Raw genomic sequence first — 18,955 nt, 5'->3', positions numbered from 1 at the left:
AACTTCCTATATGAAATAAACGCATTTCAGTTGGCTAAGCAGCGTTACTGAAGCTACCATTAGTGAAGCTCAGCATCTTGAATTTATCCAATTTCAAAGGGAAAGTTGGCCATGCTAGTGACTAGTGAGTGAGAAGACCCTGCTTATTACAGTGCAGCGTCCACATATTCACAGACTGTATAACATATGAAAACTGAATATGAAACACCTATAACATTAAAATCAAACGACCTGTGTGTAACGGACAGCATGGGAAGGGGGCGTTGACAGTCACATTCATGTGTTACATAAAGAGCAGGATAAAGGACTGAGCCCTGTGCATGCTGCTGGGAGCCGTGTCTTGCCCGTCCAGCTCAGGAGAACCGTAGAACAGCCTTCATTTGATCAAAAGGTAACTATCAATATCCACGTCTATGTGATAACACTTAATGTTTCTTGCACCACAGATAGTTTTTTTTTATCTCAGTCAGATAAAGGTGTACAGTGTGCCTCAGATGCTTTTTATTGCGGTTCTGTTGTCATGCACGACGTTACGTAATATAATTAATTAAAGCTGCCATTGTAGATATGGTGAAGTATTCACTATTGTCTTCGTTTATCGTGTATTTATGAATCTCCCAGCACAGGCAGGCTGAGAGGAAAGATGGCGGCTTCCTTGCTGAGGATAGGACGTTTAGGCTGTGTCAAGGTAACGTATATCATTTCTGGCGTTAACAATAAATGCATTAATGTATTTTCCAGTTGTTTTTGTGTCTGTTTCCTGTTTGTTGCTGCAGCTAACTAACCAAAACGATTATGTTCAGTCCCTGAAACTATTAATGAACAGTTTCGTGCCTAAAGTTAGTAGGTTTTTGTTCAATTAACACTTTTGAAATTGTTGCATTTGTGAATGAATCCACTTGAAACTCTATCCCGTTCTGGCAGACAGCGAGTTGTCCTGTCTGTCTCACAGGCTCACAGCAGGCAGCAGCTGAAGCTCCACTTCTGAACTCTCAGGAATTGACTTTCTGATGAATGTTGCCATTAGAGTTTTGGCTAATTTTCACAATAAGCAAGCTAGGTTGTGCATTTTTTTCCAATATTAGTGATCATTCACCACTACAGGGTCAGGTATTGCACTGAAATTGTCTTTGCATAATAGTGGTACAGCCAATATACTTCAAACGATAGGAATTTGATTAGAAATTAAACATAATCAGGGTGTCCGCGGGGTCTTAAAAAGTATTAAAAGCTGATAAATCAATTTAGCGAAAATTAAGACTATTAAAAAGTATTAAACGGCATTTTCCAAGGTATTACATTTTGTAGCTTGTTTTCAATATGTAAATATAAATAACATTAATAATTAATAAATTGTCCAAAGAGGTAGTATTCTAAAGCAGTGGTTCTCAACTGGTCAGGCCTCGGGACCCACTTTTTCCTTTATCAATAAATCGCGACCCGAAATTTTGAACCACTCAAATCTATTCAACAAAAAATCGTGCTGTAATATATAATTAATGTGAAGTACAGTGCAAATATCCCTTATATCTCTTCACAGAACTAAAGTATGCTTTTAAAAAAGGTTTAATGAGATGATGGAATCAAAGATGAACTGACATAAAAAGTCACACATGCTGAAAACCCAACCCCAGCTGGGGGGGTCTGGGGGGATTATCCCCCAGGAGATTTTTAGAAATACTAACATATAAACTACGCATTCTGGTACACTGAGAAGAAAATAAATACATCTATTACTACCCGACATATTAATAATAATTTATGCCATTGTTTGTTTTTCACTTAGTTCTGACAGCTTGCTGCTCCTCACAGAGAGAAGAGTAAAGAGGAGATAGTCTGTGTGAATTACTTTACATTGTGGGTAAGGGTAGATAGCCCCCATTGTTCTGTGACCTGTCAATCATCAAACCGGGGGTCATATTTCATTACGTGTTCATTTTTATCTGAAGCGTAGTACCCCTCACTGCAGTGTGCAGTACCTCAACATGGGCGGAGCCTCAACGCCCCTCCTTCTCAACCTTTGAGGCACGTGACTGACGGCCCCTCCTTCTCAACCTTTGAGGCACGTGACTGACGGCCCCTCCTTCTCAACCTTTGAGGCACGTGACTAACGGCCCCTCCTTCTCAAATCAAATCAAATCAAGTTTTATTTGTAGAGCACATTTAAAAACGATTTTGGTCGAGCCAAAGTGCTGTACATGTAATTTAAGCACATAAAAACACATTACATCACAATAAATCACAACAGATAAAAACAACACATGGAACAGTCAGGAGTCGTGACCCCACTCTAACTAGAAGGCCAGAGAGAAGTAGTGTGTCTTCAGTGTGGATTTAAAAGCCCCTAGGGTCTGGGCCGACCTCACATGGAGGGGAAGAGTGTTCCAGAGCCTGGGGCCAGCTGCTGCGAAGGCTCGGTGCCCTCAGGTTTTGAGCCTGGTCTTAGGCACTACCAGCAGCAGCTGATCAGCAGATCTTAAAGCTCTGTCTGGGGTGTAGCGCTGGAGGAGTTCAGCTATATAGGCCGGAGCCAACCCATTTAGTGCTTTAAATACAAATAAAAGGATTTTAAAATAAATTCTGAAACGGACTGGAAGCCAGAATTGGGGTGATGTGGTCACGCTTTTTGTGCCTCAACCTTTGAGGCACTTGACTGACGGCCCCTCCTTCTCAACCTTTGAGGCACGTGACTAACGGCCCCTCCTTCTCAACCTTTGAGGCACGTGACTGACGGCCCCTCCTTCTCAACCTTTGAGGCACTTGACTGATGGCCCCTTCTTCTCAACCTTTGAGGCACTTGACTGATGGCCCCTTCTTCTCAACCTTTGAGGCACTTGACTGATGGCCCCTTCTTCTCAACCTTTGAGGCACTTGACTGATGGCCCCTTCTTCTCAACCTTTGAGGCACTTGACTGACGGCCCCTCCTTCTCAACCTTTGAGGCACTTGACTGATGGCCCCTTCTTCTCAACCTTTGAGGCACTTGACTGACGGCCCCTCCTTCTCAACCTTTGAGGCACTTGACTGACGGCCCCTTCTTCTCAACCTTTGAGGCACGTGACTGACGGCCCCTCCTTCTCAACCTTTGAGGCACTTGACTGATGGCCCCTTCTTCTCAACCTTTGAGGCACTTGACTGATGGCCCCTTCTTCTCAACCTTTGAGGCACTTGACTGATGGCCCCTTCTTCTCAACCTTTGAGGCACTTGACTGACGGCCCCTCCTTCTCAACCTTTGAGGCACTTGACTGATGGCCCCTTCTTCTCAACCTTTGAGGCACTTGACTGACGGCCCCTCCTTCTCAACCTTTGAGGCACTTGACTGACGGCCCCTCCTTCTCAACCTTTGAGGCACGTGACGAGCTTCACAGATGACGCATTGCATCCTGTTTCCGGGGTAGTAGTTCTGTTCTGTTAATCATAGCGTCAGAGTATTAACTATTTTAACATATTATATCTTATATTATTAATATATAATGATACCGGTAATATAATGATACCTTGAGGTCTGTGATGATGGCGAGTGATCTGTCGCCATGGCAACGGCATGTAAAACTCAAATTAAACACATTAACAGCCTTCAAAGCATATTTTAATATCTATTTGCATGTTAACTGCATCAATTATTTCAGTTATGACTTCAAGAAAGGGCCTTCATTTGTTTTTTAACTTTTTAATTTTAATTTCAGAGGCAATATTGTATATTTACTCACTTTTTACTGAAAAACATGTGATATAAATGAAAGTATTATCACATTATTTCCTACCAGTATTTAAAAAAAAATATTTAAAAAAAGTGCCATCGTATTGATAGAATTGACAGGATAATATCAATGGTAATATAATACTGTGAACAGAGCCATTCCGCATGTACTTCTACTTTTGATACTTCGAGTACATTTAGCTGATAATACTTATACTCTTTTACTTAAGAAACACTTTGAATTCAGGACTTTCAATTTGATTGAACACAGAAAGCAACAGACAAGACAGGACAAAATAATACACAGACAGATCGTGACAACTAATACATTTTGAGGCATTAGTGAACCTAATACAGCTGATTGTAACAGCTCCCCCCCCCAGCAGCGCTCACTCATGACCCCATCTCAAATGATGGCCTGCTTCTTTTGTGGAACCTCACAACCTCTTCATCCTGAAATATATTTGACAAAGAGAGGTTAAATGTTTAACACTCACACTGGTTCAAGACTTTATCATTTGTGATTCAACAACTTCAACTAACCATTGCCTTTTCCTCCCGTCGCCTCTTGCAGTCTTGCGACCTCTCTTGTTCAGACCTTGGTGAATGAAAGACAAACATTAAAAACATTCATTAAAAATGATATAGTCAGGTTACAGTGTAACAAATAGTCTCAAGAATGCAAATGTAAATTGTAAAATTAAAGAAACATACGGCATGGGAACGTCTTTGAGGAGAACTAGGCACCACCAGTGCCTAATTTGCTGCATGTTTGTCTTGGAATATAAAAAGCACACAACCAGATGGGTCAACAACACATGTCCTGAAAAGTCTTGTATATCAATGAAAAACTGAAATATGAAACCCTTATTTCTACATACCTCATTGAAATCAAATTGGGCTCTTGCCACAATGTAAAATGCGTACTGTAAATAAAGAAATAGTATATCATGTTAGGTTGTTGTGATGCTATGGTGTTCATTGACAAATAATATTCCTCCGTGAATGTTGTTTTGGATATAAATAAATCACAGCATGTCTCGAACTATGAGCAATAATGGAGTGCATAGCATGCTGAAAGCAGTATACATTTGTATACATTATTATAAACAGAAAAATAGGACTACTATATGTATACTGTATATCCAGTATCTTACCATCAAAACAAACACCCCACAGTTGTTCGAGAACCCTTGTCTTGGTAGGCCCTGTAGTGTGAAAAGTCAAAAGTGTCAAAAATGACAATTACATCATACTCTTCAGTAGAATAATTTTAACAAATCTAACCTGGACATCATCCACACCAAGGTTGCAGTCGAATAGTCCATTTAGCTTAGGAACCTTCCTAACGGAGTGAAATGACCCGGAAGTCCCTCACTGGCAGTCATGATAAGTGCCGTTCCAATTCTCCAAATGAAAGGAAAGGAGGTTTCAAACTTCCTTTATAACCTCCTTTAGCTTAGGAACCACTGGACCTCCCTAACCGAAAGGAGAGGAGAAAATGCTGCCCCACAATGCCTTGCAGCCGCAGCATTTGCCGTCACTCAACAGTCGGCCGTTCACGGAAACAATCGATTATGACGGAGAAATTATATCATGAAAGTTACGGTGCTTATTAAGCATTTTAAAACGTATGTGGTAAGTTGCCAAAGTGCTTTGTTTTGAACGTTCATCAGTATTGTAATCAAAAAGAGAAATATGAACGTTAGTTTTTACTGAAATGATCAAATAAAGTCAACATCTCACAGTCTTTACTGAGCTGTGTGGGGTTTGTTCAACTTTTAAAAGATGTTTGAATGGTGATATACACAGTGATAGATGGTAAGGACTAACGTTTATAATAAATACATTTGTATTGATTTTAAGATCTTTTCATACAATCATACGTATTGGGATCATTTGTATTAATGTGGACCGGAGGGAGAGGGTGACGAGCAGAGGTTTCACTTTCCTTTTTTATTTCAATTCCAACTTTGGTCATGAAGAATATGTTTCTCTGTTGTCCACGTTCATAAAGCATAAAGCAACAGCATCAGAGCACGGTGCAGAGTCTCTAGATGAGTTTACAGTAGTCCCTCGTTCTTATTAAACATCCATGTTGTAGTCCGCTGTATAGAAAACTGTAGTTTCCATAGTTTCCCCACAGCAGCAGACGCACTTTCATGACGTCCGCTGGCGCATCATAAACACGTCGGAGAGTGAAAGTGCATTCGGATTCTCTAAAGTACCGCAGTCTCTTCTCCTAAGTCCTTTTGAATTCTCCTATCCACTATCCCTTAACCCCGTGACGTTTCACTCAGAGGTCAAGGAATAGGAGATAGGGTTAGAACTTAGGAGCTGATTTTTGGATTATTGGAACGCAACCCAAGACTTGCCCAGGGCCCAGGGCACAAGATCTGAGCAAGGTTTCTGTGAACACAATGCATGTGAAAGTTAAGAATAAGTACAATTTAATTAAACTTTATAAGTACTCGAAAATCATGCAGAAAATCTTTGAACACTGTTGGAACAGGAACAAACTTGAACTTCCAAAAAAAAGGTCATTAAGGGGTCAAACAAAACAGCCCGCTGTCAAGTGGCATCTATGGTTCTGTTCAATGCCTTTTATTAAATACAATGCATCCCATGTTAGTTCAAATAAAACAGAGCCATAGATTAAAAAAAGATAGACAAGTGGTCTGAAACAGAACTGCCACTGTCCGGATGTGATGGAACTGTGCGCCAAAAGACCTGAATGGTTTGGTGCGACTATCATCTCTCCAGCCAGCGCCACGGAGGGGATCTAGAAAGAAAATCTCCCTAGCTTGTGGCCTCAGTATCTGTTAATATCACACGTTCCAATATCAACAGGTATACTTTGACATACAAACGTTATATTATAAAGTTGTAGGATCTGTATTATACAACTAAATGAAGCGTTGAATTGAAAGATAGAAACACTATTTGCGGCATGGCAAACTTCATTGTACAGTAAACAAACAATAGCAAAGACTGAACTACATGTACTCACACAGAGTCCAGGTTCCAGGTTCCCACACTGGAAGGAGAAGCCGTTGGAGGTTTGCTGCATTTTCCTGGAAAAGCAAAAAACCAGTTGTGTTGATGTGACTTCAGTAATGAGTTGGTACGAGAACATGGAGCAGCAACATGGGTAATCATGATCAAAATAGCGGCAGGTGTTGCATCGGATTGATGGTGGAAGATGGTGAAACCAGGCAGCTATAACATGGCTGTTGGAAGCAAACACACCATCTACTCTCTGTAACAGATGTAGTTTCATAATGTAATATCTTATAATTGTTTGGTATAATATAGTATGTTTTATACATATATTTACATATTTTAGAACAGCTTCAATACCTTCTCAGTAACTGTAAGACAGCTGTTCAGGATCTGGCAGAATACAAACACACAGTCAGTAAAATACAGAGTACATGAAACATGCCAACAATTAAAACAAAATCAGTTAGAAACAGTACAAGAAACAAAGAGCGTGATCACTCTGAGTACCATCCCATCCATGCCATTAGCCAAACCCAAACTCCAAAGATCTGACCGCGTGAGAGCCATCTTGCTCACAAAGGCTAGATGTGTGTTTGGGCTTTGGGTCTTGTCCAGAACCTGTGCCAGCTAAAGGAAGGAAAAGAAAAACGGCATTTTAAGTCATATTTAGCAAACATACAATATTTTGAACTGCTGACTAGTTCACTTGACTTGTTTGTTTGAACCTCCTGTAAAAATCGAATTGAAATATAGGTTATGTATAGTTATTAGTATTTCTCAAGTAGTGCAAAAATAATATAAAGACTTTCCTAAAGTTTTCAGGACTTTGCTTATACAGCAATCCTACTATTTTGAAGCAACACAAATGTAATTTGTAGTTATAGTTATTAAATGTAGTTAGTTTCTGCATCACTAGGACATGCACGCCCTAGTAGCGACAGCGCACATTTGACAGCAAATAAGTGAGACTTCAAATCAACACATTTTAAACCGCAGCAAAAACAAATAGTTAATTTATTCAGGGATTACTTACCTCCATCTTACTCTGACGACATGATTAACAGAACAGAACTGCTACCCCGGAAACAGGATGTAACGCGTCATCTGTGAAGCTCGTCACGTGCCTCAAAGGATGAGAAGGAGGGGCGTTGAGGCTCCGCCCATGTTGAGCTCCCGCCCATCTTGAGGTACTGCGCACTGCAGTGAGGGGCTTCAAGTTGTACCCATGGATAAAGAGTAGTTCTACCGCAAAGTTATTCTCCGTAGGGACTTCCGGCAACAATCTTGATTCTGATTGGCCAGAAGACTCGAAAAAACATTAGCAAAGATGTTTTATTGAGAAGATGATCACTACGTGACAGAAGTTTTCAAAACCGTTTATGGTCTCCGGTACTTCCAGTCCAACGCCTACTGCATGCACAGCGTTAGAAAATCGGGCCTTCAAAATAAAAGTTTGACTTGAGTTTTTTCTTCACTCACATCTCCACTCGAAGGGGGTCCGCGACCCACTTTTGGGTCGCGACCCACCAGTTGAGAACCACTGTTCTAAAGTTTACCTGAATGTAATCATTGCGTAGGTGTGTAGTGTGATTCTGTGTAGTATATTTATGGCATCCCGTTGGATTTGACGTCATTTGAAAAGGACATCGCACGCTCACTGCTTGATAGCGCGCGAAGGTCCGTTTACGCCGGTTGTTAACATCGTTACGGGGAAATGCAAGTTTGCGTCCAAATGGTTGGAAGATAAGGAAGAAGGACAATCAATACTGTATATAGTCAATGTTATGTAAAGTGTGTCGCAAACAGTTTTGGGCAAGTTACTTCCAAAATGTAATATATTACTTATTACTCTCTTTTGAAAGTAATAAGTTACATTACAATATTACTGTCTCTGAAATGTAATGAGTTACGGTACTTTTTAGTTACTTTTTAGTTACTTTCACCAAAATAACCTCAAAAGAATGGCTAGGTGTTTTAAATGCTGAAATGTAGTTTAGTGCAGCTCATTCTACATCCAGTGAAGGGCAATGTGGTATAGCATAACAACTGTGTAGGCCCTTAAGGCTACTAACAACTTGCATTACACGGCTTAGTTGAATACTCGATTCTGATTGTAACTTCTTAACATGTGACACGTTGTTAATCCAGTACAGACCACTGTCAAGGACTATAATGAAGGTCGCTAAGGAGGATCCAGAAAGAGAAAGGAAAAGAGGTTAAAAGACGGAGCGCTGGACGTCAGATAGATCACCAGAAGAAGGCAGACAGGAAGTAAACACTAACAGGACACGGAATGGGCTCTGTAGTGTGTTTAGTATATGGCCGTGTACAGGCCCGGCTCCAGAACAAAATGACTTGGGGTGCCTCTGAGGTTACAGGGGGCGCAGCAGTAGTAGGTTTACATGAGCAATAGTGGCCGGCAACAGCAATGAAAAATAGCATTGATGGTCCCAATGAACAGATTATGGCCTTTGTTATGTTTTGAAACCAAGCAAGTGAGAACATTTCAAGTGAGTTAAAAGTGCAATCCTGAAATATCTCATATAGTCCAAAGTGGACTATGGCAAAGAAAAGCACAACAGCTTCAAAGCTGTACTGATAAAACAAATGAGAACATATTGTAAATCAAGGCACATATGATTTGAACCAGCTCATGGTTTGAAATGGCAAACATTGAAAAGCAAAAGTATTATTAAAACCATGTAATAAATCATCACTTTGGTCCCATCATATACTCTGAGAAGAGAATATTTACTGTGCTTGAAAACTGGTATCACATCATCATGTGAGGTTGACTTTGTGACCTGGAGAACATTTCAGCTGCAACATTAGCTTGTTGATAAGCTTGGGATATCATATGAGATCTTTGTGTAGCCATTCGTGGTGAAGGCATCTGTGCTATTGTATGCATTATGTTTGACCCAACATTTCTACAGGCATGGCAGAATATGGCACTATTTTCACATGAATATTCCATTGTCTATTTGTATACCACGAGCTGCAAGATGACGGCCTAACCCCACTGTACAGGCGGGTACTTGTTTAGATACACCTGGGCAGGCTCTGTGTTGCCGTGGTATCCTGGCACCTGCGGGCCGCAGAGGGGCGGCGTAGTTTCGGGCGACGAAGACTGCTGCTCCGGGGGCGAGGGCGGCGAGTCAGGCGGGAGTAAACTAGTGTCCACGACGGAGGGTCACGTGATGTCCCCATCTGACCTGTTGCTACGGTCTGCAGTAGATGCAGTGTTGCTGGCGTTTAGTGATGGTTGCTTTAACCATGTTCGTATAAATGATTATCCACAGGTGTGTGTCACTGCTGTGGAAGCACTTTGGAAATGATGCACGCGCAGCGGAGCAGGTCACGCGCACCTGACACAATTTGTTGTTTGTATTTTTCGATCCTGACGCGAAGCCTGAAGGGTAAACACCAGGTTTACTAATCTACCCGCACAATGTGTCTGGTGTCGGAATGTCTCGCTATGTTAGTACATTCTTAAAAAACAAAACACCATTTCATTTCGGGTTAAAATGTGTTGTAACTGCGTTACTGAGCATTGTAACATTTCATTAGTAATGCGTTACAGCAAAAAGTAATATATTACTGTAACTCCGTTACTTTTATAACGCGTTAAACCCAACACTAGTCGCAAATGTAACCGGTTAAAACTCGAAGTGGCGATGACGTCTTAAAATGTATGGAAAGGGTCTGATTTCACTCAGGATGCCTGCATATACCCTGATAATGCACAAGAAAGTTCATTTGTTGTGGTGCAGTTTGAAATGAGAAGTCTACTTCCTAAAACAAAATGTAATAGTCACTCCAACCTTACCATTTGCCTCAGTGATAACAAGATTACAACCCTGGAAAGGAAAAGGTATGTTATGGTTTAACTTGGTAGTTAATATTTGAGTTGGAATGAATGTGGTACTTAAGAAATGTAATGATTATGGATCCGCCTCGGTAACTACTCGACACTAGAAACACACGCAGAGCTTGGCTGTTTCTCAGCAGGTACTGTCATTTCTTGCGTGTTGTTATGTAACCTCCAATCACCCAAGTGGTCTCCCAAAGAGAGACTAAGATTTTCATGATGTGAGAACACATGGGATTGGGAATCTTAAAGTTGGAACACATTTAATTGTCAAGTGAACAATCCACTATATAAGATATTAATCCACTTGAATGGATTGCAGTATTAGAACAGAGTTCCAACAGAGACACTCTGTTGTAAGCTTAGCAGCTGTTTAAGGTGTAAGAATGGTTTGTGTTTCGTTGTGTCTTCAACCCAGCTGAGGTGTCCTGCAGACCTCACCTTTATTTCCACTAGAGGGCATCATATCTGAGGTGTTAGTGCAACCTGCTGCAGACTTGGAAGGCTTCTCAATTCTCTAATTTCCCCTCCTCGACTCCTATCCTCGAGACTTAGTGCCGCCCACAGGAGATGCGAGCGGAGGAGCCAAGGAGGGGAACCGAGGAGAGAGGAGGGGAAGCAGCAGGCGGTTAGAGAAATGAGAACTCCTCTCCTCTGAGCGGTCATTTTAAAGACACGTCCATTAATGATGACAGGAGACACAGCAGTACTCTGTCTGATGGACAGATGTGTTCATGACCACTTCTATATTTACTTTGATTCATTCACAGTGCGGTATAATATATATATATACACACAATTTCAGTATCAAAGAAGTATGAGAGCACTCATAAGTACGTAACACAATCAGAGACTGGATATATCGATGCTCGGTCCTCGAAGTGCTTTTAGAGAAATGAGATGTCCTTCAACATGGCGCGCTGAAATCCATTTTCGGGTCACTACCAGAGGACCGAGGAGTCGAGGAGGGGAAATTAGAAGCCTTCCTGGACTCTCAGTTTTCATAGACTTCAAAACAGATTTTGTTCAAATGTAAGTTGTTTCACAATGCAAGGTCTTGGCTGGATGTGCCAAACTAATGTGGAATGGTGTAAGTTGATAAAGAAATGGCCAAATCTGCTTGACCTTGTCACTAGAAAGACTAAGGTAAGGGTAAAGCTGATATTATGTAGTACATTTCCATCATATTATGAAAATTAATTGAAAGTAAGTTTAGTGCTCATTTAGTTTCAATTTAGCTGATCCTTTACTTGTTTTGACAAGTATTCTTGTTTGACTAATCGCACAGCTGCATTATAACCACACGCAGCTTCTGATTAAGCTGGTGTGCTAACTACAGTTTTGATAGTCCTATGCTGAGTGGTAAGAAGTTCTGTGAAAGTGAGTGTGGGATCCAGGTCCATATTAATCAACAACTATATTAGTGTTGCAGACCACATGTATGTTTTCACAAAGCTGGATCTGGCTTAATGTGTGGTGTGTGTGTGTGTGTGTGTGTGTGTGTGTGTGTGTGTGTGTGTGTGGTGTGTGTGTGTGTGTGTGTGTGGTGTGTGTGTGTGTGTGGTGTGTGTGTGTGTGTGTGTGTGTGTGTGTGTGTGTGTGTGTGTGTGGTGTGTGTGTGTGTGTGTGTGTGTGTGTGTGTGTGTGTGTGTGTGTGTGTGTGTGTGTGTGTGTGTGTGTGTGTGTGTGTGTGTGTGTGTGTGTGTGTGTGTGTGTGTGTGTGTGTGTGTGTGTGTGTGTGTGTGTGTGTGTGTGTGTGTGTGTGTGTGTGTGTGGTGTGTGTGTGTGTGTGTGTGTGTGTGTGTGTGTGTGTGTGTGTGTGTGTGTGTGTGTGTGTGTGTGTGTGTGTGTGTGTGTGTGTGTGTGTGTGTGTGTGTGTGTGTGTGTGTGTGTGTGTGTGTGTGTGTGTGTGTGTGTGTGTGTGTGTGTGTGTGTGTGTGTGTGTGTGTGTGTCAGTGTTTGCAGGCTGAGAGCTGGAGTACTCTGAGGAGAGCGCCTGCAGCTGCAGCCTTTAGCACAAAATCCGAGGGTTCCAAGAAGTCGACAAAAAAGAAAAACTCAGGTAGGATTCAGATAGACACTGTCACAACATGTGGCCGAGCCTTAAGCAGCTCTTGTAGGTTGAAACCTTTGATCCTTATTGAGGCATTTGGTGTTCAACTTGGCCTTTTTCTAGATAACTGTTTGACTAAATGATGTTCTTTAGTGAGCCCTGACAGACTCAACATAGAGTATTTTGTTAAAAGTCCAACATAGGTTATCGTGACAGAGGAGTTATCTTCCACTGCCCTCTGACCACATTACGCAACCGTTTTAGAGGTCAGACCCAGATATACTCCATCTCATTAAGTAAAAAGTGGAGGCTGTGAATACTACTCGGTAACCAAAACGGATCAGAACAGAGTCCAGTGTAACAAAATAAAAGAAGGGTTTTAGCTTTTGTGTTTGACATTATTGAGTTTGTGGCACTGCTGGAGAGACTGAAGGTCAGGAGTGGGATTCCAGCCCACATGGCTCATGGCATGGCTTCAGGTTAGGAGATCAGTAATGTAAATACAAAGCATATTTACCTGTTTCTACCCCAACCATATGCTTGAGCAGGATTTAGCATATATGGCGGTTTGGTTTGAAAATGCTCAGTTTGCGAGGTGGAAAGCATTGATTTCTGATTAAAGAAACTATGCTCTGTTACAATTTCATTTTGATGAATAAGTAAATCTACTTTAGACGGCCTTTGTCTTGTTAAAAATATTTGACAATAAACATGCAATATGCAGATTTGGTCAAACAATCCGGCCAACAGAAAACAAAAAGTGAACAAAAGCCTCTTCTGCGCTCTACAGCCTAAACTTCAGTCTCCATGTCTCAAGATATGAAGCCACATCAAGATCTTCTCATTTTGACCACTGTTTGGGCCCTGTTTCTACATCAGAGGATATCGAGGTTGCATTCACCCTTCAACTGTCACCGAGCAATTTACACACATTTACAACATGTACCTTTTTGAATCAATCCGCTATGCTTTCACCACAGTTCATTCATTTACCGCTGGATTTCCTTTTACAGGGTTGACAATTCCTTCACTTACGAACGCTATAACATTCTTTTTTTGATTTAATATACTCAATGTATCTTTTTTTATAAAGTTATTATGATCAAGGTTATATTTGTTCTTTTAATGTCAAGAGTTTTTCCTGAAGCTTTTATTTTCCTTTGCTTTATTACTTTGGCTAAGTACCTAAGCAACCTTGATGTTCAACTTTCCAGTATAGTGATTGTATTTTGATAAATGTGCGTTAATGGTGGTCCTCTTTTCAATTAACTCTATACACATGTAAAAAAGAAAATAATAATAATGCATCTTGTGCTTGCCCTCCTCCTTTGTCCTAGACAAAAACCAGGCTAAAACATTCTTCGATTTAGAGAAACTTGTCCAGCACAAGTCATATGACCTTCCCAAGAAAGAAGTTTCTCCAGCAGCAGCTGTTGCAGCAGCAGAAGCTGTTGCTAAAGCAGCTGCAGGTCCCCCCCCCGCTGCTGCCGCACTTGAGGCTGTGGCAACCACCCCGGTGGTAGAAGCTGCGGCGCCCGTGGTAGAAGCTGCGGCGGTAGTCGAGGCTGTCGCCGACGTGGCGCCCGTGGTCGAAGCTGTCGCCGACGCGGCGCCCGTGGTTGAAGCTGTGGTCGAAGCTGTCGCCGAAGCGGCGCCCGTGCTTGAAGCTGTGGTCGAAGCTGTCGCCGACGCGGCGCCCGTGGTTGAAGCTGTGGTCGAAGCTGTCGCCGACGCGGCGCCCGTGGTTGAAGCTGTGGTCGAAGCTGTCGCCGAAGCGGCGCCCGTGCTTGAAGCTGTGGTCGAAGCTGCGCCCATGGTGGAGGCTGTCTCAGAAGTAATTGTAGAGGCTGTGCCAGCGGCTGAAGCTGCCGCCCCAGTGGTTGAAGATGCTGCAGCAACAGAACCTCCTGCTAAAGTTCCTGTTGAAGCTGCCCCAGTAGAAGCTGCTCCAGAGCCCGTGGCTGAAGCTGCCCCGGTAGAAGCTGCTCCAGAGCCCGTGGCTGAAGCTGCGCCTGTAGAAGCTGCGCCTGTGGCTGAAGCTGCTCCAGAGCCTGTGGCTGAAGCTGCGCCTGTAGAAGCTGCGCCTGTGGCTGAAGCTGCTCCAGAGCCTGTGGCTGAAGCTGCGCCTGTAGAAGCTGCGCCTGTGGCTGAAGCTGCTCCAGAGGCTGAAGCTGCCCCTGTAGAAGCTGAAGGTTCTGGCCCTGTGGAGGGAACAGAGGAGCTGGTGGACCCGGCTCCAGTCGTAGCTGAAGCTGCAGGAGAGGAGCTGCGGGTGGAGGCCCCAGCTGAACCAGTTGAACCGTTTAAGGGTACACATTACAACCTCCCCCTCTCACAAAATCCTTCTCTTTTCCTCTGTGGACCCTGGAGTCTACCGGCTGTCAGTTTCATCCCCATTTCTAGGGCTATACAATAGTCGTTTGTGATGAGCGTAAGGATAAGCTGTAAAGATACGGGACATCACAAACTCACTTATTTTGTTCTAGCCGTGCACAGGTTGTTCCATATAGTACTTAGTATTACTTGATCGATTTTCGGCCCATATCCCTTAAACACTACCTTCCTGTTTCTCATGTCCTATTTGACTTCTGGGTCATCTTTCATGTAGCTGTAGTTCAACTCAATAGGCGCATTCACACTGCAGTACTTTTCCCACAAAGGTTCATGAGAACTTAGTTCATGAGAACTCTTTAGTTCTCATGAACTAAGTACAGATCGCGTTCACACCGGAATAAGTCCCTGGGGGTGGATTAGGCAAATGAAGCCGCTGACGTCACTTCTTCTTCTTCTTCTGCTTTGGGTTTACTGGCAGGCCGCAAACCACTTCACGGCGTATACTGCCGCCCAAAGTCCCCGGCCGGAAGTCCCCGGAGTTGGGGACTGGCTTCAGTAGAAGCTGCTGGGACTCCCAGCAGCTTCTACTGAAGCCTTCCGAGTAAATCGCCAGAACGCCGACACCTCCTCATCTCCACCGCTCCCATGTTTTATTTTGTGTTGCCATAAGTTAGTCTCTCTGCGTTTCTGCGCTGGGCTAATGCTAATGCTAATAATGCGAGGATAATAAAATGGCGGCTTCACAAAACTTTTTGGGAGTTTTACGGGCCGTGGTTTGCAATCCGCCCAGCCAATCAGACATAGGAACCTTTTTACCCCCTTTTCCGTCCCTGCTCTCTAGCAGGGACGGAAAAGGGGCTAAAAAGGTTCTGATGAACTCATTTTAGTTCCGGCTCTTTTTGTGTGAACGCGACATTTTGAACTATATCGGAACTAAAGTGGGAAAAGTACTGCGGTGTGAACGCGCCTCTTGTGTGTTTGCACTGCTTCAGGCATCTTGAATAATGATGCATGTCTTAGCTGCACACCCTTTTTCATTGAGCTTTTTGCCATTATTTCTGAATGCCATCACGTTTTTGTTTTTCGTACACTAACGTCTGCCTGCCGCACTCATTTACTCTTACATACTCTTTTCCTTTTTTTCTATTCAGAATTGTAGAGGTTTACCAAGATGTCCCAACATGATAACACAATGATTCTCAGCAATGCCTGTAGTTTGATGGAACTTTCTTCATGACTATGCATTATTAAAGACTACAGATAATGCTAACTGTACTGTTTCCACTGGTGAAGGAGAAAGTTGTTTTGTGTTTCTAACCCTAACCCTTTTTTCCCTCAACCTCCTTCCATCCCTTACTCTTCTCCCACTTATTTGACATGGTAAAAGTAATACCTTATCAATCCCTACATGTTGGGTTTACTTGTTAATAGATCATGTGTAAATGTAAACTTTCTTTCATGGTAAAAGCACTTGTATGCAAGAATGCACACTGTGGAGTCACAATGGAAGATTTATGTTTGAATGTTTTGTGTAGTATTGACGGCTGGCAACCTATACCTTGCTGCAGTTCTGTAAATGTGTTAACTAGCATGACTATCACAGCAACCTTTAACCTGTCAACTGACCTTTTTTATAAGTCCTTCCCTATCTGACCCCTGTAGCTGTCTACATGTACTGTCTACCATCTTGGTGCTCTTATGTGCATGCGGGTTATGGTTGAATCGAATTGGTTGTTTATTTGTTCTAGCAAAATGGACCAGATAGATGATCCTGGTTTTACGAGTATTTTTCCGAGCTGAAATTCATTCTATTTTTGTTTGTTTTCATCCTTGTGTTTGTTACTCAGCTCAAATGGACCCAATTCAGAAGCTCTTCCTGGACTCCATACGCCAATATTCTTCAAAAAGCCAGTAAGTCTCTCCCCACCACCTAGGCACTCAGCCGTTGCTTCCTGCTGAATACATACATCTTTCAAATCTGCAAGTTTCCCCTTGACTAAAACTCCTAAAACTGGTAAACAACTATTCAAACTTGTGAACATGTCAACAACTATGTAACTAAGAAGAATTGAGTCACCATTGTGCATTTGCCTTTCATTAAACTTAGTGCTGATTTTGCACTGGGGATAAGATGCATTCAATGAGGGAGAAATGAATTTTTGCTGATAACTGATATTTGTCCTTCTTCAGGGCAACGGAGGGGTTAGTGGATGCAGGATCAGATTATGAAAAGGCCTGGGCGGATGAGGTGTCAAAGCTTGAGAGACTCTATGGTGGTGGGGACCTTACATCTTTTCCAGAGTTCAAATTCACAGGTGAGTCTACTTTACTAACTCTTGGTCAAGCATTACAACTTGTAGTTGTATGAGCTATGCACTGCAGTACGCTTGTGTTCTGCATTGTTAGTTTCCTCACTATCAAGGGTTGTAAAACTGAAGTGTAACAACAAAATACATTTCATTGATCCATACCTGAAATTGTTGCAATTTCTCATGCCTTATTTTCAGTCTGTTTATTAGTTTGCTTCATCCTCAACACATAAGTCGAGCAGTGCAGATGGTCTCATACACTGGCAGCCACTTGTTTTGATTCACCTCCCAGTCATTGCACATGGCATGCTTAATATTGATATACAGTCTGACATAGATCGCAACCATTATTTTTATTTGACCCATCTCGCAGTGTGACATGCAATAAACATACACGATTGGTGTACATTTAGTCTGAACAGCTCAAAGCTACAGCAAGTTATTGTGTATTTTCATGGTCTGCAGAGGTCCATTCTTAGGTTGTTTGATGGAAGCCAGACATGTCACACCATCAGGCTGACAAGATATGTTCAAATGTAATGGCTGGACTGGGAAGGCTTTGATCAGGATTCAGAAAAATGTTAAATCTGAATATTTTGTCATTTAAAACCATGTGAAAATTGTGAGTGCTTGTACTTGAGTTAATATGTCAACTTTGTATTTTCCAGAGCCCAAGTTTGATGAAGTTGCCCAGAAGTAAACAGCAGCACTATGCAATTGAACTTGTCTAATGTTGCCTTTTACCTGTACACCATACACCTGTATCTGCTTAATGTCATATTTACAACAAACCATTGCCTCTAGCTTTGTATGCAATTATTAGATCTGTTTCAATTGCTAGCTATGCGATGAGTAGAAGCTAAAGCATTGGATGTACATTTCTGGCAGACAGTTATTTTAGGGCTGTGAAATAATCTTTGTATAGATAGATCTGTGGCTGAGTTAAATGTGAATAAACCAATAAATTCAAGTTCATATTTGTCGTGTGAATGCCTCTTTATACCGCTGCCAGGGAAAGTGTGAAATTGTCACAATTATCACTGTCTGAGTTGGATGTTTATTTTTGGACGAATACTGGACCTGTGTGTGTGTGTGCCTCTGAAGCTCATAAAAAGAAATAATTGTGCAACTATTTTTTTATTTGGCATATTTACTGAAGATTTGATTTGTGCCGCTGTCAGGGAAAGCGTTCATCACAATAGAAAATGTAGAGTTGGTTATCTGTGTGTAAGTTGTCCTTTTAATTTTCAAGCATTTAACTCTACACAATACTGCATGTCGAAAATCGAAATGGTTGAGTTCAAATCTACTAAAGCTAGGAATCAGTAGTAGAAAGTATTTTATTTTCATGACGGTGTAATTATGTAATGTATGAACAACTTAGATCGCAGGTTCCTCAACAGTGCACTTTACAAGACAAACAAAAAACAGCAATACAAATGGTGGAAGCTCAGGTGTTAGTCTTATGGCCTGTGGGATGAACGTTTTGTTGTGATAAGCTAAATAATTGTCACTTTAGGTGAGATAATTGTGTTATTTATCAGACATCGAAAGCTCTCTTCATATGGTCAGTCGGACTCGGACATAGTGTGGTCGAACTCCCGGTCGCAAGCAGGCGGAACCGCAGCATGAGAGAAATAATCCTGAACTGACCTCTACAGTCTGCAGGTCCAGGACGGAGGAAC

At 42.1% G+C, this 18,955-nt stretch overlaps 1 protein-coding gene across 3 annotated transcripts; it reads left to right on the top strand.

Annotated features, from left to right (window-relative positions):
* The first annotated feature begins 28 nt into the window (after positions 1-28).
* Positions 29-18,249, top strand: si:ch211-140m22.7 (uncharacterized protein LOC570370 homolog). Of its 3 annotated transcripts, XM_034202051.1 has the most exons (8): positions 29-391; positions 622-688; positions 12,531-12,636; positions 13,965-14,215; positions 14,342-14,936; positions 16,809-16,872; positions 17,152-17,276; positions 17,939-18,249. In XM_034202051.1, the coding sequence occupies exons 2-8, from the start codon at positions 644-646 to the stop codon at positions 17,968-17,970; spliced, it is 1,218 nt and encodes a 405-aa protein (XP_034057942.1). In that variant the 5' UTR covers positions 29-391; positions 622-643; the 3' UTR covers positions 17,971-18,249. The 3 variants fall into 3 exon arrangements, with proteins under 3 accessions (XP_034057942.1, XP_034057941.1, XP_034057940.1); XM_034202050.1 differs by having other exon boundaries at positions 12,540-12,636; positions 13,965-14,936; XM_034202049.1 differs by having other exon boundaries at positions 31-391; positions 13,965-14,936.
* The last annotated feature ends 706 nt before the right edge of the window (positions 18,250-18,955 follow it).

Source organism: Gymnodraco acuticeps, unplaced genomic scaffold (assembly GCF_902827175.1).
Source record: "Gymnodraco acuticeps unplaced genomic scaffold, fGymAcu1.1, whole genome shotgun sequence".
NCBI classification, from domain to species: domain Eukaryota; kingdom Metazoa; phylum Chordata; class Actinopteri; order Perciformes; family Bathydraconidae; genus Gymnodraco; species Gymnodraco acuticeps.
This window is presented reverse-complemented; position numbering and strand designations above follow the sequence as displayed.

Excerpts from the sequence above, each read along its gene's own strand:
- si:ch211-140m22.7 (XM_034202049.1), top strand. The coding sequence starts at position 644 with ATGGCGGCTTCCTTGCTGAGGATAGGACGTTTAGGCTGTGTCAAG. Across the intron at positions 689-12,530 it reads GACGTTTAGGCTGTGTCAAG|TGTTTGCAGGCTGAGAGCTG; the intron begins GTAACGTATATC and ends TGTGTGTGTCAG. Across the intron at positions 17,277-17,938 it reads TCCAGAGTTCAAATTCACAG|AGCCCAAGTTTGATGAAGTT; the intron begins GTGAGTCTACTT and ends TGTATTTTCCAG.